At 36.9% G+C, this 27,616-nt stretch overlaps 1 protein-coding gene across 1 annotated transcript in view; it reads right to left on the bottom strand.

The window, feature by feature from the left end:
* The window catches only part of NBAS (NBAS subunit of NRZ tethering complex), a 173,755-nt gene extending 147,598 nt beyond the window's left edge, over positions 1–26,157 (bottom strand). The window contains exons 1-12 of the mRNA XM_085299977.1: positions 26,002–26,157; positions 23,123–23,177; positions 22,369–22,405; positions 20,564–20,641; positions 19,824–19,871; positions 18,722–18,765; positions 17,249–17,382; positions 16,339–16,472; positions 16,127–16,225; positions 5,754–5,892; positions 4,523–4,588; positions 2,315–2,443 (exon numbers count right to left, since the gene is read on the bottom strand). Coding sequence (XP_085156103.1) covers positions 2,315–2,443; positions 4,523–4,588; positions 5,754–5,892; positions 16,127–16,225; positions 16,339–16,472; positions 17,249–17,382; positions 18,722–18,765; positions 19,824–19,871; positions 20,564–20,641; positions 22,369–22,405; positions 23,123–23,177; positions 26,002–26,142 — 1,104 coding nt within the window. The 5' untranslated portion in view covers positions 26,143–26,157. The remainder of the gene's footprint in view (positions 1–2,314; positions 2,444–4,522; positions 4,589–5,753; positions 5,893–16,126; positions 16,226–16,338; positions 16,473–17,248; positions 17,383–18,721; positions 18,766–19,823; positions 19,872–20,563; positions 20,642–22,368; positions 22,406–23,122; positions 23,178–26,001) is intronic.
* Positions 26,158–27,616: the final 1,459 nt, after the last annotated feature.

Genomic DNA, 27,616 nt, shown 5'->3' with positions numbered 1-27,616 from the left:
AATGCTTCTATACACTAGCTAGGATTTTATATATTATACTTCAGTTATTATCATTTCTTCTCCTAYGGACACAGGAATAAATTTTCTTTTTTCTTGGACAGACACATGTAGATGTACTGAGAATATTGACATTCTAACACTGTAACATTTACAACTAATTAAAACCTGTTGCTATGTCTTTTTTTTATTATTATTATTACTTGGTAATGTTAGAATGTGAGCAGTACACAAACACAAATTACATTGATCCTGCCCATAACTGAACTGCAATGCAATCAAAGTACAAGCAGATTATACAGATCAGACAAATAAAGCAGCTTGGGTCATGCAAAAGGTGGTTTTCAGGCTTAAATTTTTAGTAGAGTCACAAACTAACTAAACGCAAACATGAGGACACTTAAACAAATATGTTTGTATGAAAATTAGGCAGAAATCATACATGTTACTAGAATATCTGTTACATTTGTATGTCAGTTTTACAGATGAAATCATACAGGAAACAGGCAAGTACTGCAATATGTCCTTATGTCACCTCCTCTAGCTGATAAATAAAATGCTGAAAAAAGGTTCAGAATGCATATTCATTATCTTTTTAAAAAAATAAAACCAAAACAATGCACTGTAAATATCCTTGAAAGAAATTTGTATTCTCATGAAGTCTTAAAAGAAGGGGMGAATATAYATATACATACATAGATATACACACACATATTGCCACATTGGAGCAGGATTTTGTGCGTGTCTGCCTGTCACAGTCAACATGATCTAATCAGATCTTACTGTTTAACTGTAAGAACCAAAACATAAGTCAAAATTGTATTTCTACATTAGAAATCTTGCTATTACTCTTAGATCAAGAAAATAACAGCACACCAATGTACTTCAGGATGGTAATATACCATATCTTTATCAATTTTTACTGACTTAAACCAATACTTAAAAAAACAGTCTAAACAAGCTTTCTTGAAAGAGTTCTTTTAACTGCATTGTTGTCATAATGTCCAATGATCATCTGCCTTCATTTCATTCTCTTTCTCACGATAAAAATCTGTGTCTATATGTAATTTCAAGAAATGTTTTGTTGTGGACCTTATAGTACCTATTGTGCAACATACAGACTGCAAAAAAAATTCAACATACTTTGGGAAAAGCTAGCTGCTTTTTATATAAATGCACAAAATGAACCATGTGAAACATTCTACAATAAATGGAGAAAATATTTTTATGTTGGAATTCTCAAAGGAATCAATACATTCTGCAAAGATATACCATGCAAAAGGAAACCACTGAGGACCATCAGAAACTGCAACTATTTCATGCTAACACAGAAATTTATTAATTAGCATGTATAACAAAATCAAGTATTTGCTACTAAGCAGCAAATGTTTTGTTCTACAATTTTTTTTAATAAGGAATTATGTATGTATACAAAAGAATAAGAAACATTTACGTACAATATTCAAAATAAATATTTRTAGAAAATATTGAAAGTAATCTATCTTTATCTATGTTTAGCAACCATACATCCTGTTTGACCATAGTTCATGTCTTGCAATTTTAGAACACAATACACATTATCTGGGTAAGTGAAAAGCTTTTCCATATCTATTATTCAATAATTAATGGATGTCAAATCAGAGAAATTCAGATAAATATCTGAAATATCCTCATCAAATGAGAGTATTATGTTAATTCAGAGTGTATTATTTGGCCTTTAATTAGAATTTCCTTTGAAAAACTGATTATCCAGTGGTTCAATTTACTCCAAATGTGCAAAAACCTGCAAGTGTCTCTGCAACTCCTAACTTAAGTTCCCTGACTTAGTTTTGCAAATAAATCCTGCAGAAAGTGTGTGACTTGCTGACACCAATCTGATGAACAAAAAATTCTGGAATATTATCCTGAAGCAGAGAAGAAATGTTTTGCAGGAGGAAAAGATTAACACATTAAATTTGAAGCAGAATTTGATTTCAACMATTCAAACCAAGTTATACATGTTGACATCCATTTATATTTTAAATTAGCACTTCATCCTACCTGTACAAGTGTTATTCYCTTTTCATCAGAATCCCCTCTTCAAAAATAATGAAAAAGAACCACCTGTGTTAGAATTACTTTTTCAAGTTTGACGCATATATTTAAAAGACAGAAAGAATATTGCAAAGTAAACACAGATCTCTGACAAGTAAGTAGTTGAACAGAAAGACAGAGAATGTAGCTAAAACACAGCTATGTGAGCTTCTCTCACTTCCTAGGAAAACCAGACTSCAAAGGATTAAAACAGATATGTACTGATCATCTATTTCCCTCTTACCTGGTCAATCTGGTCCCATTCTCCTTGCTGTCTGAGAGATGGAATAGACCAGATTGTCAGTTTTCCTGAGAAATGAATAGTTGCCAGAAGAGCTCCATTAGGAGAAAGATTCATCTTAAAAACTCCATCCTGCCAAGCATTATATCAGCAAAGGAAGGAAGGAAGGAAGAAGTTCAATATTTTTTTTCAYTTTTCCATGCCCCAAAAGACTTTTTTTTTTTACTGCAACTTTTAGTATATATATTTTTAAACTTTATAACACATTTTTTGTGTTCTCCAAGCATGTTCTTAGGCACCTAGAATACACTATTATATCCTTTAATTTCTATTGTTTGCCAAGAAACGATGCATGGCAATTGCAATGATGCGTTGCAATTCTCTCTTTATAAGTCAAGTTGCATGTGCAGAGGACTAAGAAGAAAAGAGTTCTAAAGTCTTAGAAATGTATACCTAAATTATATATTCCATATATAATGCAACCAGTGGTGTACATCACAGATCGTAACAAGGGTTAAGCGTTAAAACAGTAGTCAGTTACAAGTCCCGCTACTACTAAATTTGCATATTTAGTGGCCACTAATACAACCAAATTCACATACTGAGCATTGTTGTCTATAGAAATTAAACAATTCYTTGTTAAAATAGACAATGTTGCCTWAGTAAACAACTTGCCATCTTAAAGGAACTGCAGAACAAGATATTGAAAGCCCCAGTAGGTTGAAAYTTCCCATTTTAAAACTGTCATTTAAGTTAGCAAGACTAAGAATCAAATCCCRAGTACAGATACTTCTAATAAAAAGAGTCCTCCAGTGGCTGCACCAGTCATATGTCAAWACTGTTGTTAGCTTCTCACAAAGAATGTAAAATATTCCTTAYATATTTAAATCTCTGAAATGGGATTAGGACATACAAAGATGAATAATAGCGGTTTTTCTCTGCAAATTTAGTGCAAGGGCAGCGAAGTTGAAGTTTAGTATAGTTATATTCAGTACTAGCCTTCCACTAAAAAGTTTGCTTCAGATTTCTTTCTTCTGCATTTTCAATAAAAGAAACATCTCCCTATTCCACCCTTGGGAGAGATTCACAAAGACTTCTTTTCCCCTTCCAATCAAGCATCTAATTTCTTCTGCTAAACAGTCACCTAAACATCCCAAGAATCTGTTAAGTTCATTTCCCAAGTCTATACAACCTCAAAATCTTCAAAAGGTTGCACACAGCTAGTAGACAGGGGATAAGAGAAGAAGATGCAAGTACTGTGTGGCTAGATCGAGGGCATAGAAAAGGAAGCCAATAGTACTTTAGGCAAAGCATCAGAGATAAGAGAACACCACCTGGCTGTACCTCACTGTGTAGARACTTAACATTCACTCACAGAAGAGAATATAAAGCCCCCCACGCCAAGGTTCATTAAAAACAAGTTGCTTCTGATCAGCAGCTTTATTAGTTTTACATACATCCTGATAGTAGAAGCATGACTCAAATACTTGGAGCTAATCAGGAAAATTTGTCCACTGTACTTCAGAACAGACTGTGCAAATTACAAATCTCTGTTTTCCCTACTTGAGAGACAAGTGATGAATTTAAAACCATTCATTTTTATTCCCTTCAAAATATGAAAACATCTGGCTATGTGGAGGGTTGCTTTGGGGGGGTTTAGGTGTGTTTTCTGGTGSAGGTGGGAGACTATAGAGGGTTGGGTTTCGGGAGCTTTTATTCCCCAATTGATAACTTCGGGTATATATTTGAGAAACACTACCGTAATTGMACATTTTATCTCCTGGAACATATGAAATACCTAACAGGTTATGGTCATTACTGGTTTATTAACACAGCAGTAGATGGCTTTTTACAGCTGCCTTTTAGAATAAAAAATTACATCTAAGATTAAACTCTACATTAGGAGAYCTGTTCCTGTCAGGATGTTGACACCAACATTCCTAAGAGCTTCAGCAGATCAACTAATTGGATTTTAAAATAAACAAATGAAACTAAAGTCACTATAAAGAACAATCTGCCAACAAAAAAGCCATATAAGTGACAGGCTACCCTACTTAAAGCTAAAGAAAGCATCTTACTTTATAAGTTTTATAGAAATATTAATTCTTAAGATGCATAAATTAACTCCTTTCAAATCAGACTCTCAGGCAGACATTAATGGACAACTATGCTACTACAGGACATTTCTGAGATTGACCTAGACCTTATTACCTGTTCTCTTCCCCGCCTGCTGTAAAATCTTAAATTCATAATCCTTAATAATCCTTTTCTCTGTGCCTGAAAGAACAGAAACATATTATATAATGACAGACAATCTTATACATTGATTTATGCACCAAAAAACTAAGTCAAATCCAAAGCATTAAAATAACTGAGAAGTAATATATTACATTRCAGGATTCTTTATAATAGGCAACTTGACAAAATTTTAAAGTAATACAAGGAAAGTAGTAAGAAGCATCAGCTTGTTTAAATTTTCCCATTTTGATGAGTAGTTATTATTCCATAAAAAAGCACCATCCATTTGCAATAAAACGAACACCTCATTTTCATACTTGGTGACATTAGCCTGGAGAAGAGACGACTGAGAGGGGATCTGATCAATCTCTATAAGTATCTCAAGGGAAGGTGTCAAGGGGATGGGACTAAACTCATTTCAGTTGTCCCATGTGACAGGACAAGAGGCAATGGGCAAAAACTGAAATACAGGAAGTTCCGCCTGAACGTGAGGGAGAATTTCTTCACTGTGAGAGTGACGGAGCACTGGCACAGGTTGCCCAGAGAGGTTGTGGAGTCTCCTTCTCCACAAGGATATTCAAGGCCCGCCTGGATGCAACCCTATCTAACATGCTCTAGGTGATCCCCTGCTGAGCAGGGAGATTGGTCTAGATGATCTCCAGAGGTCYCTTCCAACCTTATCAATTCTATGATTCTGTGATATTGATGTAACAGTAAATACTGGAATTTGTTACAGTATACTGTAAACCRATTTTAGTATAGCCACATAGTAGTTGTTACCAAATCAAGTATTTATTTCCACTAGAAGCTGAAGAAGCCACGAGTTAAACTCAAAAGACAGCATATTTGAAATAAACATTTCAGTTTATGCAGGAATAAAAGGACAAAACTAACTAGACTTCCACCAGCAAACTCAAGTGACACATATCCCAGTACATAGTTGAGGAGTTTATGTATTTCTACACTACAAACCTTTTTCTTTTGGAAACTACAAATAACAATCAACAACTTAAAAGTTCTAATCACTACAGAAAAAGTAAAAATGATACTAAGAGAGAACAGATACCTTATTAGAAGTTCACATCATAACTCATAAAATTTGAAAATTTTAATGCAATGTTTTGCAAGGAGATCCATGCTGTTTCCAATTAGATAATTATGAAAGTAATAATATTCATCCAACAAAATGAGGACATACACTTACTGTTCTAACRTCATCTTCATAACTAGTGACCAGTTTATAATGGGGAGAACCTGATAAAACTCTCCAAGCAGATATCCCACAAGCAGTTGCTTTAGATACTCCATCTTCATCTGTTTCACAGCCTCCTACAAGCAAAAGTCTGCAAGACAAACAAAAGGCAGATTGCTTCATATACTACAGGATGATAGACACTTTTTTTCAAAATTTTCTTAAACCAGAACAACAACAACTTTGCTTTTACTAACCAAAAAGTTTAAAAGTATTTYAAGACACTTAAAAGCCCCAATACGCTTTGAACTTCACTGTTTTCATTCACAGTCAAAAGACTTAAATGTTGATCAAGTAGTATTTGTGGCATTTATCTCCATCAGTTCTTATCTCTGGCTTTCCAAATAAGGCACAGTTCCCAATGATTCCCAAGATTTAAAACAAGATTTGGCTACAAATTTGAGATTCTCCACTACCCTCAAAGAATGATGGCAAATAATTTAAAGTTTTGAAGAGCTTTGGCCACTCTGTTGAAGTGTTAGGATTTTATTTATTGGTAACGGAACACAAAGTTAAAAAACAGTACAAGAAACTATTTCTCTTTTATAAAAAGAGTCAAACATGTAAAGACAATTTTGTTTTTTAAAGTCACACTAACATCACGGCATGCACACTCTATCTGGTAGTATTTTTCATTATACACACCAGACAATACTCTAAAAACTCTGAGACACAACCTCRCTATTACTGTAATGTATCAAAATATTTTTCCCTGAAATATGCTGATATTATTAACAAGGAGTTTTATATTTAATTGATGATTACTTTGACAAAGACTTAGAGAACAGAGGCCTAAATATGTTTGGAAACGATATTTAACTGAACAACCTATCAAAAAGTAAAGTATCTGCAGAAAAGGCACAAATAGAAAAAGGCAAAAGTTCAGCCAGAAAAATATTGTTCAGTCAGGTCTTCAAAAATTGTGTTACTCTTGAAATATTCTACCACCTAGTGGCTGAAGCTCATAGAGCTGTTGAGTATATCTCGAAACATACATTTCCTACAAAAGCCAACTGTAGGAAAATCGATAGAATTTTTCCTTAGTGTATCTGAAGGAGAACACCCTCTACCTATACAATGAACATTAGCTTTACTACAGGAAATCATGTTGATCTACACACTTGGTACTCTCAGAGGAATGTTCACTGTAACTTAAAAACATTATTGTACAGCAACATCTTAACCAATTTCAGCTACTCAGATAACGGAATAATATCTGATGTAGCAGTGAAAGAGCCTTCTGTATTTTTTTAATGACTGACTAGTCTCCCAGTCTAAGTAACTCTCCTCATGCCATAACCTCCACAGCACCGGTATTGATTTAACAGCCACAAACAATATGAAGTTAATATTTCTAATGAACTATAACTAATATACTTGTTGGTTTRTGGGCGTTTTTTAAATAAGTGTTAACCAAAGTCCAAATATAACAACAATTTTTTTTAGTAAAACATTAAAGTCCTATGGCTCTCTTTTTACTGCAAAAAGCCTGAATTGACTAGAAGGTCTCAAAATAGTTTTGTTATAGTAGTAAGTATTCAGTACTCAGTTTAAAACATGCCAGTTTGGAGGGATTGTATTTTGTTATAGGTTTTTTGCTGTTACCTTGTTTTTAAATAGCAGCTACTATCTGAGGCAAACAAAAAAGAAAAACTACCTATTTATAAACACTTAGYGTGATCTTTTGCACAGTTCTGGAAGTATGTCTATTTACGTTCTTTAAAAAATATCCATTAACAGAGAAGTTACAAGCTTTTGTGGGGTTTCTTTATCCTCTATCTATGACTGAACTTTCTTACTCACAGTTTTATTTTCTTCTTTAGCCAATCATTCTCTGGAGGAAAGGGAAGATGACAATTATCAAAGTTGCTCTATAATCTACAAGATTTAAATCCCCAAATTTTAGTTCTATTAAATTTGATAATAATATTAATAAAAGCAGGCATTACAAAGCAGGCTCAGGCCTTTCAAAGAAAGGAATTCACTTAAAGACTATTTGTACATAAAATTTATGGTTTAAAAGTTTGTTTTCACTTCTTATAGCATCAGATCAGAACATTGTCATTGGCTGTAGCAACCACAACATTGTAGAATTTAGGATCCTGTAAAGGGGTAGCAGGGCAAAAAAGCAGGATCACAACCCTAAACTTCAGGAAAGCAGATTTGGGCCTGTTCAGACTTGGAAGACTCCTATGGGATATATTCCTGAAGAGGGAAGAGAGACTGGCTGATATCCAAGGATATTCTTCTCCAAGCTCAAGACTGGTCCATCCTAATGAGTAGGAAATCAAGCAAAGGCAGCAGGAGGCCTGCATGAATGAATGAGAAGCTCCTGACAAAACTCAAATATAAGCAGGAAGCATAAAGGAGGTAGAAGTAGAAACAGGTGACACAGAAGAAACATATAGAGTCACAGTCCGAGCATTCAGGGATGGGATTAGGAGAGCTAAAGCCCACCTTGTGTTGAAACTGGCAAGAGGACAGGAATGGCAATAAGAAAGGCTTCTACAAGCGTATATACAGCCAGAGGAAAGCTAGGGAAAACATGGGCTCACTGCTATATGTGGCAGGGGCCCAGGTGGCAAAGGACACCAAAAAGGTAGAGGTACTGAATGCTTTCCTTCTCTCAGTTTTTACTGCTGATGGTGGCCCTCAGAAATCCCAAACTCCCATGACTAGAAGGGGAGTCTGGAGTCATACATGAAGATGACTTCTATCACAGATGTTTATGGTCTGTTAAAATTTTCAGAGTTTGTTTTCACATAGTGTAACAAGTTCTGTTTTGCCATCTCTACCTAACTCACTGTCACTATTTTATTTTTAAAAAAGTAGCAATAGGAGACTGTCTCCATCATAACTAATAGGAAAATGCAAATTTTTGCAGTATTCTTATATTAAACAGTGGGTATGGCATACTCTTGCTGTGCTAATCATTTCTGCCTTAAGAATGTCCTGTTTAACTGTAGAATAGTCATATGTAAAGCTTCTCTAACTGAGCATTCATAACATGCTATTTTCTTCTTGTAGCAAGACAAGAAGAAACTATGCAAACATTTATGGAACAATCTAATTTCTATCAGACTCAAGGAAATCTACAATAAACATCTGTGGATGTGGATGAAGACTCCTTCAAATTCTGATAAACATTGTGAATAGCATGTAGAAGCAAATTTACTTCTTGAATAATTAGCATCATATGTTCTTTACAGCAACAGCATATAGGAAAAAAATAGCAAAATAATGCACCTACAGCTTTCTAGTAGATATTAGCAAAAGCAATTGTGTTGTGAAGATCAACTAGTGAAGATAACTACAGTCAGCTATTAATATTATATTAGACAATCAGTAACAGAACTCCAGAGTAGATATCAAAGTAACAGAAAATTGTATTTCAGTATTGTCTGGACCACAGATGAAATTTCTGTTTAACAAGTACTAAATAAGAGCAACAGAAGAGTCCCAAATGAACACTGCAACCGCAGTGTTAAAATACAAAAGAATTTCTAGATTATATATTCCATTTCTCAATAACAAACATAGGGTTGTACTAAGCCTTTATGTGAAAAATTTTCACATAAATTCACTCTACATTATTTCAATACTTTCTAATCAACATCAATTGTCTATTTTTCATACCGGCTATTTGTTCTGGCCAATTCTCAGAAAATTATTTGGACAGGAATTCAGGGGCACTTACTGAGATGTCATTTTAAACTTAAATACTAATAAGGGTGTTTTGTTGTATGTGCCATACTAAGCAAGAGCTCCATTCTCCATTCCTAGAGAATGCCTTTAATTTCAGGACCCACAAAGAATAATGAGTTGGTAAAAATAAACAAATAATCATAATAATCATAGAAAAGCAGCCACTTAAGACTGGGAATTTAAGCATTCTCCTAYTCAATGAGCTAGCAAAGTCAGAAGCAGCCAGTCTTCCTACCCCTAAGCAGTCAAATCAAAGACAATGTAGCAAGTTTAATTCCATCAACTCTGACATCAACAGATACTAGAAACTATTTGAACAATTTGTTTCTGTTTCAAGAAGAAAGTGACTTAAACTTAGGAAGGCTTGGAGGGAGGAACATCAGTTCTTCAGGGACAAGGTAAATATCAGTAATACAGAAAGTACAGTCAATGAGCAACAGCTACAATAACTATGATATAATTGATATTTTAATATCAATTTTTCTGCAGGCAGTTGGAATAAGAGGAATTTTCAGATTTAACGTCATGAAGTTATCAGTCCAATTTGTTTGTGTACATATTCTTACATTTCCCTTCCGCTTCCTTCCCAAGCCTTTGATCATTCTATCACTGAAGCTTAATACACTGCCACTGATCAAAGAAATACAAGAACTGCCCAACTCTGATGAAACAGTCTTCAGACATGCTGCAGAACTGTTCTGAGGAATGTCAGTTAAAAAATAAAATTAAAAAAAAAAGGAAATAAATTTTCAAGTAACTTGCATCTTATATCTCTACAAAAGAAAAACTTCTAGCAGGAATCTAGCACATCACATGAAACCCCATGTTTTAGCAGCTTTGCTAAGTATTTTGTCTAAAACCTATCTACCCCACTGTGTATGATGCAGTTTATTCTCTATTAGCTAAAACAGGCATAAACTCATTTGTGTGTTCACATCTGATCAGAATTTGTAGCACACAGCTTAATACTCTGAAAGATGTTGGCTAGATCAATGCTACACAGTGATGAATTTTCTAACTTTTTCAAGATAGAAACCAACTTTCACATGACTCTCTTTCACAGTCTGACCAACTATTAGCAGATTAGTGGTGCCACAACAAAATACATATTAAAAACAAACAAACAAAAAAAAATCAACAGCAACTCATGACAGCATCGCTATCTACTCCCAGCAATCAAAAGGCAGCAGGTATAACTCTCTGGAACATTAATTTATCTGCAGTTTTGTCCATCCATAGGAATATCAATTTCTTCCATTAGCTCCAACTTTCAATGGAACACATCATCAAATTAAAATTTCAACAGCAGTGACAAAAATTCAATTACAGTTGACCGTACTGTGCCAGAGGTGACTAAGAGACAAACAGCAACATAAAGAGCAAAAGAATTGTCAATAGCAGTGACAGCAGCAGCTCTAAAACTGCCTGAACTAGCTCTCAAATTCCATCAAGATAAATCTTTTCACAGAAATTTTGGAAAAGCTGTCACATACTATGCAATAGATTCAGAATTCAGAAGTATCTTTGAGGATAAATGAAACTCAGTAATAGCTGGAATTAAGATATTGTATCAGTTAAGATACACACAAAGCTCAACCTCAAGCCAAAAAACAAAACAAACAAACACATAAAGAAAAACATTATGGCAGCACGTACTTTTTAAAAGGCTTAAAAATTTTAAAAGGCTTTTCACAGAAAGCAAAATGCAACAGCAAAGGCATGAACTATTAAGATGAATAGCATAACCAGTATCAAAAGAAAGTGAATGGTACTCCTGAGAACCTCAGCAAAGATCTGGTCTTGTTTATCAATTATTTTTTCCAGACTGGACTGAAGATGACCCCAAAACAACAACAGTTGATGGGTAGCCTGGGAATAGCAACACCAGATTTTTTTTTCTGTTTACTTTTTTAAAAAAAGTAAATGAAACAGAGTTAGTCTCAGTCTGAGGAAGAACATACCATACCAGATATATAGGAGACTCGGGCATACTGTAGTAAGTCAAGCCAAAGGCCATAAGGTTGTCAAAGGGATTGGAGCATCTGTCATACAAGGAGGTGCTGAGGGAAATGACATTGTTTAGCCTGGAGAAGAGAAGGCTCAGAGGAGATCTTAATGTGTATCGATATCTGATTCAGGTAGGGGAAGAAGGTTAAGAAGACAGAGCCAGCCAAGCTCCTTCCAGTGGTGCTTAGTGACAGGACATGATGCAATAGGCACAATCCAAACAAAAGACTTTGGTTTTTTGTTTGTTTACTGCAGATGACTGAACACTGGAACGAGTTGTCCTGACTCTCTATCCTTTAAGATATTCAAAATTTGACAGGACATAACCCATGGATTGACCAAGGGGAAATCCTGCTTAACCAATCTGATAGCCTTCTATGATAGAATGACTGGCTGGGTAGATGAGGGGAAAGCAATAGACATTGTGTACTTTGATTTCAGCAAGATTTCACAGCAAGACAGCGTCAGCACTGTCTCCTACAACATCCTCCTAGATAAGCTCAGGAAGCCTGGGTTAGACAAGTGGACAGTGAGGTGGATTGAGAACTGGCTGAAAGGCAGAACTCAGAGGGTTGTCATCAGTGGTGCAGAGTCTAGTTGAAGGCATGTGGCTAGTGGAGTCACCCAGGGTTCAGCACTGAGTCTCATCCTGTTGAATTTATTCATCAACGGCACGGATAAAGGGACAGAGTGCCTCCTCAGCAAGTTTGCGGATGATATCAATCTGGGAGGAGTTGCTGATACACCTGAGGGCTGTGCTGCCATTCAGAGAGTCCTGGACAGGCTGGAGAGCTGGGCAGAGAGGAACCTCCTGAGGTTCAGCAAGGGCAAGTGCAGGGTCCTGCTGGAAAGCAGCTTTGCAGAGAAAGACCTGGGAGTGCTGGTGGAGCCAGCAATGTGCCCTTGTGGCCAGGAAGGTCAATRGTCTCCTGGGGTGCATTGGGAAGAGTGTTGCCAGCAGGTCGAGGGAGGTGATCCTGCCCCTCTACTCAGCCCTGCTGAGGCCTCATCTCAAATACTGTGTCCAGTTCTGGGCTCCCCAGTACATGAGAGACATGGAGCTACTGGAGAGAGTCCAGTGTAGGGCTACGAAGACGATCAGAGGACTGCAGCATCTGCCCTACGAGGAACAGCTGCGAGAGCTGGGTCTCTTCAGCCTGGGGAAGAGAAGACTGAGGGGGGGATTTTATCAATCTCTATAAGTATCTGAAGGGAAGGTCTCAAGGGGACAAACTCTTTTCAGTTGTCCCATGTGACAGGACAAGAGGCAATGGGCAGAAGTTGAACCACAGGAAGTTCTGCCTGAACATGAGGGGGAATTTCTTCCCTGTGAGAGTGACAGGGCACTGGAAGAGGTTGTCCAGAGAGGTTGTGGAGTCTCCTTCTCTGGAGATCTTCAAGGCCCGTCTGGATGCAACCCTGTCTGACATGCTGTATGTAGGTGACTCTGCTGAGCAGGGAGGTTGGACTAGATGATCTCCAGAGGTCCCTTCCCACCTTACCCATTCTGTGATTCTGAGACGCCAGCTTTGTGCATTGCACAGGGTTGGGGGCAGGGAGAAAACGTGAAGGATCTCCAAAAGGTCCCTTCCAACCTTAATGACTCTGTTATTCTGTAACTTGGGCCAGTTAATCAAAACTTGGCAGCCCTTTTGCAGGGCATATTCTCCCATTTTCAGAGATTTCCTTAAATTTATGCTGAAGATAACAAATATATACTGGTCTCAAGGGAAGCAAGTTCAACATAAGCTTTCAAGCAGAACTTGAGACACTTTCATGCAATTCTTCTGTCATCAATTTTGCCACAATGACAAGCAAATTCAAACTGAACCCAAAACCCTTATCTACCATAGCTATTACATTTTAGGCTGTAACACTGGACATCTGCAAAAACTGCAGATCAATCTGATTCAGCTCCAGTCTAAGATACACCAAATCAGAAAGCTATCAAACTTTGCACTAGAGTCTTCAGAGAGCTGGATTGCCATCAACTCACCCTGAAGCAGAAACTTACATTTTGTCGACTAAAGTGCACCCTAAATTCCATTAAATATGAAGAATGATCACATGGTAACACTAACACAGACATCTTTTCAGCAGCAGTAAAACTCAAAACTTATGCTTTTCCCCAAATTATTTTAAAAGTATAGGTTCTTGAGTGCTATTTTACTGCAGTTCAGTAAGAAATAAGCAATTACATAGCTACATAGAGAGCAGTAACTCAGTTCTTACAAGCAATAGAGATAGACAAGTATTACTTCACCATCTATAAGTAAAATACAAGAAATCACAAAGTGACCAAGTTGCATGTGTAAGGTAAGTGATCAAAGATTTCATTTTCAATAGTGTGATCTGTTCACATATACCTACAATTTTATTTATTGCACAATTTAAGAAAATTGCCTTTCTCAAAGTGTTTTTTTTTTTTTTTTTTTTTTTGATAGAAGAACAGTTTAGCTTCGGTATTTGACATCACAGAACTCTAAATTGAGGAGCAGAGTCTCTGGTTGAAGTTTTCTAACATAGAAAAATTCAAAATCCAGAAGAAAAAAGGATTTGCCTCCATGAGCAGCAATGTATCATTTCTTTCTGCTTTCCACTGCAATCTTTCTGGTATCAATTTTTTTAGTTCTACTGAGCCATTCTACTGAATAGCCATAACAGAAGATACTATGTGCATCACATGTAATTCCTCTGAATATTTGTATTTCCATGGAATCAGCCATAATATTTGTTTTTAACGACAAAAGAGTTTCTGAATGAGTGTTCCACAAACTTTCCAGAAACTTACTAGTTAGCAGATACAATCACATTTTCAGGCAAGAAAAGAGTAGTTCCCTCCATATAAAATTAGAAATATGCATAAAATAAGAAATCTGTCAATCATAAGCTTTCATAAAGTTGACTTTAATTACTAATATTTTGATTAAAATATTCTAAGCACAAAAATAAAATTGCCTCCTGCTCTTTTACTTTACACTAGCATCAAATTTAAATATGTAAGACTAAGGTCACAAAAGAATAGTAGGAAAACCAAAATAATTACTTCTCAAGAGGGAAGAGAAGAATGAGAAAACACAAAATTTCGTTTTTTTTTTTTTTTCTTATAAAATGCTATGGCATGATTTTGTCATTTGTATACACCAAGCAATATCTCGACTATTCAGTTGGCAACTATGCCAGTTGATTTTCTATTTGTTTTCCTGTTTGTGTGTTCAGAAACATCAAATTGTTAGAGCAGATGATATCATTCACCTACAAACTCCCCCTCCAAAAAAACAAGCACACCCACGTGTTATCAGAATAATAACAAAGGAAAGAATCTCTGATCAAAGGAAAGAATGAATAAGTTCTGTTGCCTATTGAGGTAACTCTGCCAGAACTTCATAATCCTGACCCTGAAACTATAGATTTAGATAATGAATATGAATTGTGTGGAATTGTTAAATATGAACAAGATAGAAAAAAGAAACCATGTTCAGAATTGATCTCTCAAGTAACAAGCTAGAAGAACATTAGTTCTCATTAATAATGAATTTTTCTTAAGATAGATAGGACAGCTCACTTAACGTTCGAATATGAGAACAAGTTTCTAACAGTAGGTTTCCTTTAGTACTCTGTAGCCAAGCCTAATTTCAGTTTTAAAAATTCAGCAATTATAATAATGTTGACAAATTCAGTCTTCGTATTTCTAATAGAAATACCTAAAAAGAAGTTGAGTTCTTATCGTTGAAGAGAAATAGAGAAATAAGCTTGTCTATCTCCCCCCAGCAGTGAAACACACGTATTGAAAACGTATAGCAAGCAGATATATTTTTTAATAGAAATTCTTGCACACCAGCAACTATTCCAACTAAATCCAGTTAAAATGCAGGCAGCCAGTTAGTTCACCTTTCATGTCTGGTATCTGTGACACACACACACACATACACACACACGCACACACATACACACACCAAAAAACATGCCCCAGCCTTCCCCTCCATCAAATTGACAAATATCTTCTGAAACCAGTTCTAACATTCTAAAAATCCTGATTTTGCATAGTACTCACAGAGCAAAGGATACATCCTGATTTTTTTATTTTTAGAGTTGAGGGCTATATTTGATGATAATTATTATTAGTTTGAGGCCCAAAAAATCTTTTATTACRAAAAATCTCTGAAAGTTCATGTAAAATATCACTTAATAGTTTTTACTGCCTTTAGAAACGTAATTGTAGTGCAAAGGCCCTTGTAGGTTTTTTAATATTAATTTAATAAATATATTATGCACTAATCATGAAAGACAGATGTCTATAGACAGTTATTCTGAAGTTCATAAACACATGAGATGCATTTGTTATGTCTGTGGCCATCCCAACTTTGTCATTCAAAAAACTGTATTTTATTCAGCATCTTTACACATCATTAGTCCAGTAGTAAAATGACATTGCCAGCTAGGACCTCTTTCAAAAGCAAGTGATACATGACTTGTTATTGCTCAGTCACTAAATATCAGTAATAGATATTTTTTCCTCCTCTTCTTTGACATGTGCAACACTCTTCAATGTCTATTTTGCCATTATTATTCATTATTTCCATATTATTGCAGGTACCAAACAGAACACTTGCCTGTGACCAGGATGATAAACAACAGTAGTTACTCCATGGGCATAATGGCTGATAAAGCTGAAACTATGACTTTCTTGGAAGCTTTGATTCGTTCCAACACTATGTATAAGGGGAAAAAAATACATGTTATTTCAGATTTATATTTTTAAATAGTGGAAAGTTATTTTAAAAATTGTGGTACCTTCTCAGAATTAGTTAAAACTTATGCTTACCTTACAAGGTAACTTCTCAGTTCTCCACGATAATTAATGACAAGTAGTTCAGCTGACCATTGTGCACTTGCTTTGTACTCTAAGAAGATTAATCCAGCAATAGCATAACTAAGATCTCCTGGAAAACCTGTTGTCTTTACACAAAAATCAGACATTAAAAGTAGGGCAGAGGAGGGGAGGAGAAAAGTGCTTCAGTTATTGAAAGCATTACAAGTCAAATTTACTATATTCTATGACAAGTGTATTAAAAAAGCCAACAGAAGAGGTTGTTCATAGATTTTACTACAAAGAGAACACATATCCTTTGACCTTGATTTTAAAGAAGTCTTATTAATACAAAGTATGCTAACAATACACTACAGAAACATACTTTGAAAATCCCCCAAATTAGCTTAACGCAATCATGGAATATGTAAAACATGAAGTATATTCTGCTGGGCAAGCCAGCAGCAGTTATATTTTCCTCATACAAAAGAAAAAGAAGTCTGCAAAATACAAACTGCATAATGATAGGTCAAAACTTCCATGAAGGAATATTCGGAAAGCTGAGATGTCACTGCAATCACTTGCACATATTCTAAGTATGATTCTAAAATGATACTGTAATTTCAGTACGTACCAGAAGATCTGCCACGGTTTTGAAGAAAAACAGGAATGAAGATTCTGACTAGGTACAATACCAAGACGATATGCTTTGTGCATGCTATGCATGATCCGAGTTTAATTAACTATAATATACCCATTACATGATAAACACTTTATAATATATTTCTGATTATTATTCATATTGTAAGGCTTTCTACCAAAGTATGCCATGATAAAAAAAGAAAAAAAAAAAATTTGGAGTGATTACCATTTCCACTTACAACGAGTTTTACTAGATTTAGATTTATTCAGAGATAATACTTACTGGTGAAATGACCAGAAGCTCACTACCCATTAGGTCAAACATTCTCACTGTTCCAGTGCTTTCAGCATAAGCAAGTAATGTACAATCATGACTCCACGTCACACGCCTCCACTGTGGGTTAGGATCTTTTGGTACTATGAAAAAGGAAAAAAAGTTCTTAAAAAAAAAAGAAAAAGAGAAAGAAAAGAAACAGTTTCCTGCTAACCCTAACATGTATTAACTGGTTTCACCTATTAATGGCCACAATCTGAATCATGACAAAACGAATGGCAACAGAACACATCATGACCTCCAATCATCCACTGACTTTCCAACAATCAGATATCTTTACATTGTTAGTATATTCCTTTGCATACACTTTTTAAAAACATTTCATCACTTGTAAACTTTTCCCCCTTTTCAAACAAAGCAAGGAATAAGAAAACATAGATAAAGCATTTTTGTAACTATAAATTTGATTTCTAGTAAAAGCTTTCTTTGTTTAAAAGAYAAAGTTATTGCAATTCTTTATTATCTATAATCTTTAAAAAACTGAACATCCTGCCTCCTGGAAATAAGAGTTTAGTCTAGTTAATCAGTCAAGACCTGGCAAGGTATTAGAAACAGCCCATTCCAATATACATATCAGGATCCAAAGTTGTACACCAACAGAAAACAACTTATTACATCAGAGAAAGAAAAAAGATCTACACCTCTCTTGCTGGCAAGAGTGGTGTAAAGGACATACAAGGCACCATGCATTATCATCACGAAATCACTGATAGCTATTCTAACAAACTTTACAGAACCTTATCCTATCACACCAACTTCATACCATTTGTTGTCATCCCATTGCACTGTTGCAATAAGCTCCCTTTTTCAGATTTCCAAAGGATTTACAGAGAATAATTAAAAATAATGCATAACAATTCAAATGAGCTTTAAATTAACTTTTTAAAAGTGAACCTCCAGCCTACTGACATTCATTTTCCTGATAGACCCACACTCATCTACCTGCTTTACAAAGTTACATCCAGCACATGAAGAGGCATTGATCAAAGGAGGAAGAAACAGAAAGGAAAAAAAAAAAAAAAAAAAAAAAAAAAAAAAAAAAAAAAAAAAAAAAAGGAAAAAAAAAAAAAACTACATCAAGAACTGTAGCATGCCTATCTTCATTTTAACACTAATGAAAGTACAATTAAATACTGTACAAACATAGCTTGTGAGCACAGTTGGGCACCAACATTCAATATGGCACCCAAACCAATCATTTCACTTCAGATTCAAGGTATACTTGGGTAGGTCAAGGTCTACTACCAAAAAAAAGAAAAGGTAAGGAAAAATGGAACTACTTAAAAACAAATTAATAGATTCTCCCAATGCTTTTAAGAAGTCAGAAAGTTATCTTAAAGGGTAAGGAAAGAACAATGTTTAGCAATACATGAATAATAAACAATGAAGAAACTAAGTTGTAGAGGTTACCATACTGCATACCTTGACATTTTCCAACAACGGATCCAAAGTCATCTTTTGCAGACCTGCAGAAAAAACTCAGTTACTCAGAAAAGCACTGTTAAATTCTGAAGAATAAATAAAATACTATAAAAATATTCCAAGTGCACAGTTCAAAGATTTGCATGTACTTAACTACTTATTCAAAAAGGGAAATAGCAGCCTTCACCCTTCGGCAGCTAGTATAACTAGCAGTACCTTAAGAACTCTCCTCCCAGCATATAAATAACACCATCCCACATTTAGTAGTAATGCTGTTCAAAACAATACAGCAGCATTCCAGTACTTCAGTAGGTAACTTTAAAAAGAAAAAAAAAATTCTCTGAGTTACTATTTTAACAATAATGCAAGAATAGTTATATTTATACAGCTGGAAAACAAAATTTATTTTATAGCCTATAAGCTGACATTTACAGTGTTCACATTACTCCTGGTTGAACAATTTTCATATACTTGCTTCTTTTACATATAAATAGAAGGTCTGACCTTCTAGCAAATGGATTTTTGTGAAGCAAGTAAACACACTCAATCAAGATCTGCTGTACAGCTAAACATGTTCTTGAACTAGTAAAGGAGGGCTTATTATTAGACGGTGGAGGAGAAAAGAAAAGTACAAGTCTTTATGGCAATTCACATTATTTGTAAAATCAGGTGAAGCATTACACCCGTGCCAGCTGTTCTGCAGAGCAGTAGAATAATAGCTTCTTGTCTCACTTCATTTGTATTCTCCCATAAGGATTTTAAAGGGGAATGGAAGAGCAAAGGTTAGAAAGACCATGAATTCAGTTTAGCATTTTAAAGCAATTTGACGTTTTCCTCTTCTGTATTTTATAAAATGAAATAACTTTTTTTTTTGGAGGGGAGGAGAAGAGGAGGAGGGGAAGAAGAAGGCCAAGAATTAAGAAGAAATCAAAGACATCTGAGTTATAATAAATGATGATTATTCCATACATCACTTGCAGAATGTACATAACATTCTAAAAAAAAATAGAAATATCTTTGATGTATGGCTAGTAAAACACCAGAAATACTTTCTCAAAATTCTACAACTGTGGCTGTCAAGTGATAGACAATATTAAGTTACCTGATTTCTACACATTGGTCTTGAACAACTGCCAACAATTTACCATTGCTGAAAGAGAAAAAAATAGAGATGTGAAAGTTCAACTGAAAAGCACTCTTGCAGATTGTGGATCAGAGCGCCAGGCACTTTTCTGTAAGGAAAAACTCAAGTTCTCTTTCACAAATCAAAATAAGCTGTGAAATACGAATTTTTATGCAAAAATATTCTATTTCTCTTCATGTCATAAACATATGTATCACCCTGACTCTTTTGTAGCAGCACTAAGAAAACAGAAACATTGTCTAAAATCTTGTTACATAAAAGGTCAGCATCAGATACTGCACAAGCATAATTTTAGGCCAGTAATATTTGAAACTGTGTATTGTTTTACTGTGCAATAAAAAACTATCATACTTCAGGAAGTCAGGTGATCTTCTTAGGAGGTCTCCTCTGCTTTGTACCTAACATACAATACTGCACAACATGCCAGTTTCAATATTGAAGACCACTGCCTCCTTCAAAGAATTATCATCTCCTTCAGCAATATAGAAATCTTGCTGAACTACTGATTCTATCTAATTAAACATAATAAGCAGATTACAGACTACATAAGCTTGCATATTTTCTTGTTACAAAAAAAAAGAAAGAAAAAAGAAAGAAATACCACCATTACTAACAACAAAACATCCACACACTTTAACATATTCACTATGTAGAAATCTCTTCTGTCCAAAATGGTAAAGTGCAAGCATACAAGTTACCTGGCAAGTACTAGATGCCAGCTGATCTGCTTATTAACTAGACGAACCAGTCCAGTTGGCAGGGTAAACTTTGCAGGGCTGAAATAAAAATGTTACACTGATTTAGAAGGTACACCTAACAAAAAAGCAGCAAGTTAGATATACATCTTGAGTGACTTCATTTCAAAGGCAAACAACAGCCAGCTGTGAGGTTGTAGCAAACTAAACATGAGGCAGTAGTACACTCTGGCAACAACGAAGGCTAACAGCATTCCGTTCTGTAGTAATGGAATCATTGTTAGATCATAGCAGATAACTGATCACTTACTCAGTTTTTAGGCTCTGGTCTGCACTCAGTTTCAGGTCCTCATACTATAAAACAGACACTGATAAAATGGAGAGCCACCAAGACTGTTAGAGGACTGTTGCACTTGCCTTAAGAGAAAGAGCCAAGGGAGCTACGTTTGTTTAGTCCAAAGAAAGAGATAGCTTCAGAGGGACCTAACAGCAGCCCTTTGATACCTAGGAGGAGGCTACCAAGAAGATGGGAGTCGCTGAGGTGCATGAAAACAGAGCAGTGGTTTTCCAAGGGAAAATAATTCCTCGTCAAGAGGACAGTCAAACACTAACATACTGCCCAAAGAGGCCGTGGAATCTCCACCTCTGAAGGTYTGCAAGGCCCAGATGGAGAGAGCCCTGACCAATCTGGCCTGAATTCTGTGTTTGCCTTGCTTTTCACAGAAAGTTGGATTTGGCAACTCCTGGATTCCCTTGCAAACTGAACTATTTTTTATTTACAAAATGGCACACAGAATTAATTACAAAAACTTCTTTAAAAAAAATCAGGTCTCCAATGCAACTACTGGGGATTTTTTTTTTCCTTAAAAAAAAGAAAAACAAAGAAAATGAAATGAACTCCTTCCATCTGCAAGTGAATCCTTGTGGACAGACTTGTATGACTCCATGAAACACATTAATCAAAACAGAAACCTCAGAACAAAAACACAAAATAAAGTGGAATATCAGTAAAGGGAAGGTGGGGAGAAGGGAAGGGGAGGCTGCTGTTGCCTGGAAGAGAACGATAGCTGCTGACTTAGACTGTAAGATTGTTTCCCAAGAAACCAACAACAATATACCTCAAAAAAGGAAAAACTTGTATCTTCAGCCATGCTAAGGGTATCAAAAGAGTTGTACAASCACAGATAGGAATTCTGCAAGAACATTATATTTATCCTCCAATATGTTTCTAAAAATTGTTTAAGTGACTTCTGAAACAGAAGTTAAAACTATAAATGGTATAGCTCTTTAAGCCTGTTGCTCAAGGTGTTATCAAGCTTTTTGTATGATAGTGTCAACTGCCAAAACAAACAGTAACAATCTAAATTAAAAAACAATAATCAAATTATAACATTATAACCTAAACGGAAGCAAACACTCTAATGATGTCAGACATGATGGGTATGCCAACTGCCACTCATACAGATAAACAGCTTCATGTGCTATGTCTCTGTGGGGGGGGGGGGAGAGAGGAATAATAAATATTTTGGGAAATATGAGGCTCCAAATATAGGTTTATTTTGGCTACCAACAAAAGATAAGAATGAAACCACTATATATCTGGATTCTTTTCAGGACAGGCTTTAAATGTGACCCAAATGGTTACAACTCAAATTCAAGAGGACAGATACATATTCTAAGCATCATTCAGACAATATTTTAGGCWGTGTTCAGTTTTACTGCCACTAAAAATAACTTTCCAATTAAACCAAAAAGGTACAAAATTATTCCAAAATAAAAATACTAAGCATTATTTTCCTCAAACCTACCTGTACCAGATATATCGAAGCAAAAATAATGCAGGGCCTACAAAAAAAAGGGGGGGGGGAGGAAGAAAGAGAAAAGAATTACATCTTTGGCAGTTTAAAGATAGTAAAGATAGTCCAGCTTACCACACACAGAAATCCAGAAATTCTCTGGAAAGAAAGAAATASTTTAAAGGAGAAGGGAAAAAAAAACAGAACAAAAATGACAACAAAAACCACACCTTTTGGGGCAAAAGAATCCTTATATTACTAAAGTAAATAGAAATGGCAGATCAAAAGTCTCTGTACATCTCTGGAAATTCTAGGAGAAAYGCCTGAGGGATGAAAATCCAATTCAGTTACTGTATAAATCAAGTGCTGAATGTTAACAYAATCAGATCATGATGTAAAGCTTCCTTACAGAATTTAGTTTGTTATTTGGGCTTTTTTTTKRMSMRGGSYYSKWAARRMWWWAAMMAAAAARSYYMAAAWKRAARRAAAAAAATCTCAACAACATTTTGCAAAACAGASCTTCCAAACTTCTGAGATGTATATTTTATTAGTCTGCCCCTCACAAGTTAGTGGAGGCAACAAAGCACACAAAAAWTAAAATAACTTAACAGTATTGACAATCAGAAAACATCTTTCTGAAAATCCTTAGCTAAGGCTTTCTGTGCTCTATTTCCATTACACTAGCCACTTCACAGAGCAGAAAGTGGGTTTTTTAATAAGCAACCCACACACCATTTTTATAAACATAAAAAACAGTCATATTTACCTGTAATTGCTCTAGTGATGATAAATGATGCACCATGCTTTTTGCTGCCTCTTGGCTGCAATTATAACAGTAATGGTCAAACACTGCATTATATAGTTTAGCTTAAATATAATAATCATGCACAGCACATACTTAATAAATCAATTTAAGCTGTGTGCTAATCTACAMATTTTATGCTTACTTGCAATTACTTTCAACTTCATATTGAAAGCATAAGACTACATAACAACAGGCTACACAAACAAATATTTTCAATAAATGCTAAGYTCTAATAAACATAATATTACTACAGGTGTCTATTGATTCAGCTTTCCCTTAGTCTTTAGTAGTAATAAAAGCCATTGACTTGTGACTACATCCTCCCGCAACATATTTAAATCATTCTTTCTATGGAATATAGACTAGGAATTATTCTTTCTAGGAATATAGGCTGCATATAYCTACTGTAGAGAAGAGTAAGTTCAGTCTGTTTTTCCACATTTCTAAATGATTCTATGAGTCYTCCTCTGCAACCTTAGCTATAGAATCACTGCCTCATTCACTCTTCGCAATGATTAACTACTCAATAATTCTTTCTGTTCTCATCATATACTTTGGGATTTCCAAAGAGCTTGTTATATACATCATACCACTGCAGTGAGTACATAATGCTTGATTTTCACATCAGCTTCTTCTCTGGCATTGTCACCTCTCTGTATACGATCTTCACAAAAGCCTGTTAATTTCCCCAAACAAAATATTTCTCAGAAAGTACAATATATGTAAATGAGAATACTATCAAGAACTAAAATTAAAGCCAATATGGGATCCAAMTTAAGAAATGTCTGTTTTAAGTGTTTTGAATTTAACAGAAGTTTAAATTCTTGTCACATGGGGAGCTTCCAATGGTTGTAATTACAGCTGCAAGTGTTCAGCACTTTTTCCTGTACATAGGAAATTTATTCACTGTGTGAATAAATCAGAGTTAAACAGACTGATGTTCCAAGAGAAAAGACACAATCATCTGAATATTATTATTGTTAAGACACCTTAAGGCAAACAATCACATTGACAAAATTTCTGTTTGCCTGTGAAWGGCAGTCTAAAATCAATTTTCCACTAAAGCGTTGGAGCATGTTGGAAGTATCCTTGTCTTCTGACAGTCTTCAAAAAACTTGTAATTCCAACAAACTACAAAATGTAACATTTCCAGGCCTTTCTAATTCTGCCRTTTAAAATGGTAATTGTCTTGAAGCTATAGCAAGTAAGAAATGATGAGTTTAAAGTAGCCTGCAACATTTAATCAAGTTGATAAGCAGAATTCTGTGTTGCTTAGAAATTYCAATAATCGGGGTGGGTCAGGATCCTCAGACTGTGGTTGTACAATCACTTTAAACTGGCATACCCATGCTGCTGCTGAAGAGAGGTCTCACACTTCCCTCTGTCTTTACTGACACATTCCTGACCCTGACCCATAACCTCCACAGACCTGCTTGTATGACCACCCTAAAAAAGTAGCTGCACTGTACAGTTTCAAGAATACCAGTGACAGCAGAAGAGAAGGGATGCTTGTCAGCAATTTTCCCTTTTGTATAATTGCAGAACCACAGTCTCATGTGCCRCTACATCTAAGGCTTCCTTAGGATTTTCAGATATGCAAATTTTTCATCTATTACTAAGAAGAGAGGCGGGAAAAACAGTAATGACCATCTCTCAAAACAGTTAAATAAAAACAGATGTAGCTAGCTATTCACCTGTATGACTACTCCAATATGTTATCAACTGATAATACTGCAACTGTTTTCCTCAAACACCTATTCCTATGGCAGCAGATGAGGATTTGGAACTCAAGATTAAAAAAAAATGATGTCTTTCTGGCAAACAGAAGCTATTTTTATGGGAATGGTTTTAGTAATCACAAGTAGCTAGATTCTTTTGCCTGTGACATACTGCCATATTCTCTGTTTAGAGGTTCCCATTAAGCATAAAACCCTGTTAAAATACTTCCATAATGTATTTTCCTAACTAAAAACACTTTAACAAATGCAGTGAACTTGAAAGCCCAGAATAAGCAATAAGTAAGACTACATTCTTTGCATCTTCTACACCAAAAGCAGGACACAATAGAAATGGAGGCAACTATGCATATTGCACAGAAAATGAGAGAGCAAACCTTTAGCATTTGAACTTTGTCATTGACTCTTGGAAAGACAGAATACAAGCAGTACCTTACAATATAGGAGTAATGTGTTCCTATCTTTAAAGCTGTGTCAGCTACCCATGTGCCATCTACACTTACAAAGTGATATACCACTTAACCTTTTTCAGCCCTCTCAAAATACGGCTAGAACCAAGCAACATTCTGATGTAAAGGCCTGGAGAGTGAACTAATCGGCCTCATGCAAAGTAAGCTGGATAAAGACCAAGCAGTCACAGTGCAGTTCCCATTGCTCTAAATACAGCTGTCTCCAGACCGCGCCTGAAGTTTGTTATAGCCCCTCCTTGCGTCTGCTCGACAGTAGAGCCTTAGTCGCACCTAAAGAGCAAAGAAGACYCCAAGGAAAACCAGGTGCTATACATGACAGTGACAGTGCAAAATTTAAGCGGTGTCGGAGAGGAGCGGGCGCAGGAGCATCACAGGGCACGCTGGCCCCGCGGCTCTCCCGCTCCGCCGTGCCCGGGCAGGGCTGGGCTGGGCAGCCCGGCGAGCAGAGGCTCCCTGCCCAAAGGTGAGGCGAGGCGAGGCTCCCTCGCAGCCCCCCGCCGCCGCAAGCCGCCCGTGGCAGCGGGGCGCAGCCCGGCCCCGGCCCCGCCTCGCCCCGCTCCGCCCGCCGACGTGGCCGCTCCCCTGCCCCGCGGCGCGGCCCGGCCCGGCGCGGCCCGGCCGGGGCGACACTCACCTGTACCTCCGTCTCCGGCGGCCACTCGGCGTTAATGAGCAAGTCGTACAGGATCTTCTCCTCCTCGCCGCCCTCCTCCTCCTCCTCGCCGACCGCCGCCATCTCCGCGCCCCCCTCCCCGCGCTCCCCGCCGGCGGCCATGCTCCCCCGCGCCCAACCCACCGCCGCAGCGACTACGGCGCCCGGCACAGGCCAAACCGCCGCGGCCGCGCCGCGCGCGCGAGGGAGAGAGGCGGGGCGGCGCGTCCCCTCGGCCGCCGGGGCGGCTGGGCGGCCCCGTGGCCGCGGCAGCGAGGGGCTGAGCCGCCCCCGGGGCCGCTCGAAGGGCGCCCGGCTTCCGCTGGAGGAAACGGGGCGCCCGGTGCCTTGGGCTCGCGGCGCTGAGGGCGAAGCGGGCGCGCCCCACGCGCGCACGTTGCGGCCCGGCCCGGAGCCTGCGCCGGGGGTTCCGCACGGCCTGGGGCGAAGCCCTCGGCGCCCCTCCCGCTGCAGGAAACGCCGGGGATGATAACGCCAAGAATCGCCTGTCTCCCCACTGCCCCTCAAGTACTGCCCGCTCCCAAGGCAGGAGCAGAGCTCGTCTCCGGCCCTGCGGGTCCCGCAGAGGGCCGAAACACCTAACGCGGTCAAGGCCTGAGTGTGTTGATAAAGCCTGTACTACACAGGGAGAAAAAAAAAACGGCTAAAATTATGTATTTCTCACATTTGATTCCTCCAACTTTAATGTACGCACAGAAATCCGTTACACGGGACGTAAACACTTTTTAAGTTTCCGGGTTAAACTGTCTCAAACRCATTAAGATAAGCACATTTATAAATCGTTACAAAAGGACTAAGATTTCAGCTCCCTCCTGCAGCTTTACAGAGAGTTCTTAAAACTGAAAGAAAATTAATCTATATCSCGCTACTTCTGCTCCTACACTCTGATTTTAGCTTGCATTTATTAACCTTTTAATCYTGTAAGCAACTGTGCAGTCTAGATTAGATTCTGATAAAAATTAAATTCTAAAACTAAACGTTCAGAGTTATATGAAAGCTGTGTTAAATATTCAGGAAATATTTCAGGAAGAAACTAGTAGGAACAAAAAGAACAGATTTCTGGCTGTCTAATTAATTACATTACCTAGTTGCACTGTGTTTGACAATGTAACCTTGGAAGGCAACAACACATGGCATAAAATCATGTTCATAAATTTCAGGAAAAACGTGAGCAAGTAGCACTACATATTGATAGTTAAGGTCTGCCTACACACACATTTTTCTCTGAATCATGGTTGAATCTGCTGACTATTTTTTATCTGTTTCTTTCAAAAATGATTTATCATTTATCCAAAGCAAGCAAAATCGTGATCGATAAGTACTGCAAGTAATAGTGAAAGGAAGAATTCAGAATTAAGAAAATCAGAAAGGAATTGCTAATAGATGAACAAGCCACAGTGAGCTAGACCATAGATGTAGCAGGTAATGCTTGAGGTCTACATTACACATCTTTTGCATGTGTCAAGAGAAACCAGGAGAAAAGCTATCATGATGCAAACATTATGGTAATAAGTAATCAATTGGATTTTTCTCTACATGGTTTTGTCCAGCAGAACTCAGTGGACAGCGTTTAAAC

Source organism: Rhea americana, unplaced genomic scaffold, assembly GCF_003343005.1.
Source record: "Rhea americana isolate MKP2758 unplaced genomic scaffold, rheAme1 scaffold_159, whole genome shotgun sequence".
Classification (NCBI taxonomy): Eukaryota; Metazoa; Chordata; class Aves; order Rheiformes; family Rheidae; genus Rhea; species Rhea americana.
This window is presented reverse-complemented; position numbering and strand designations above follow the sequence as displayed.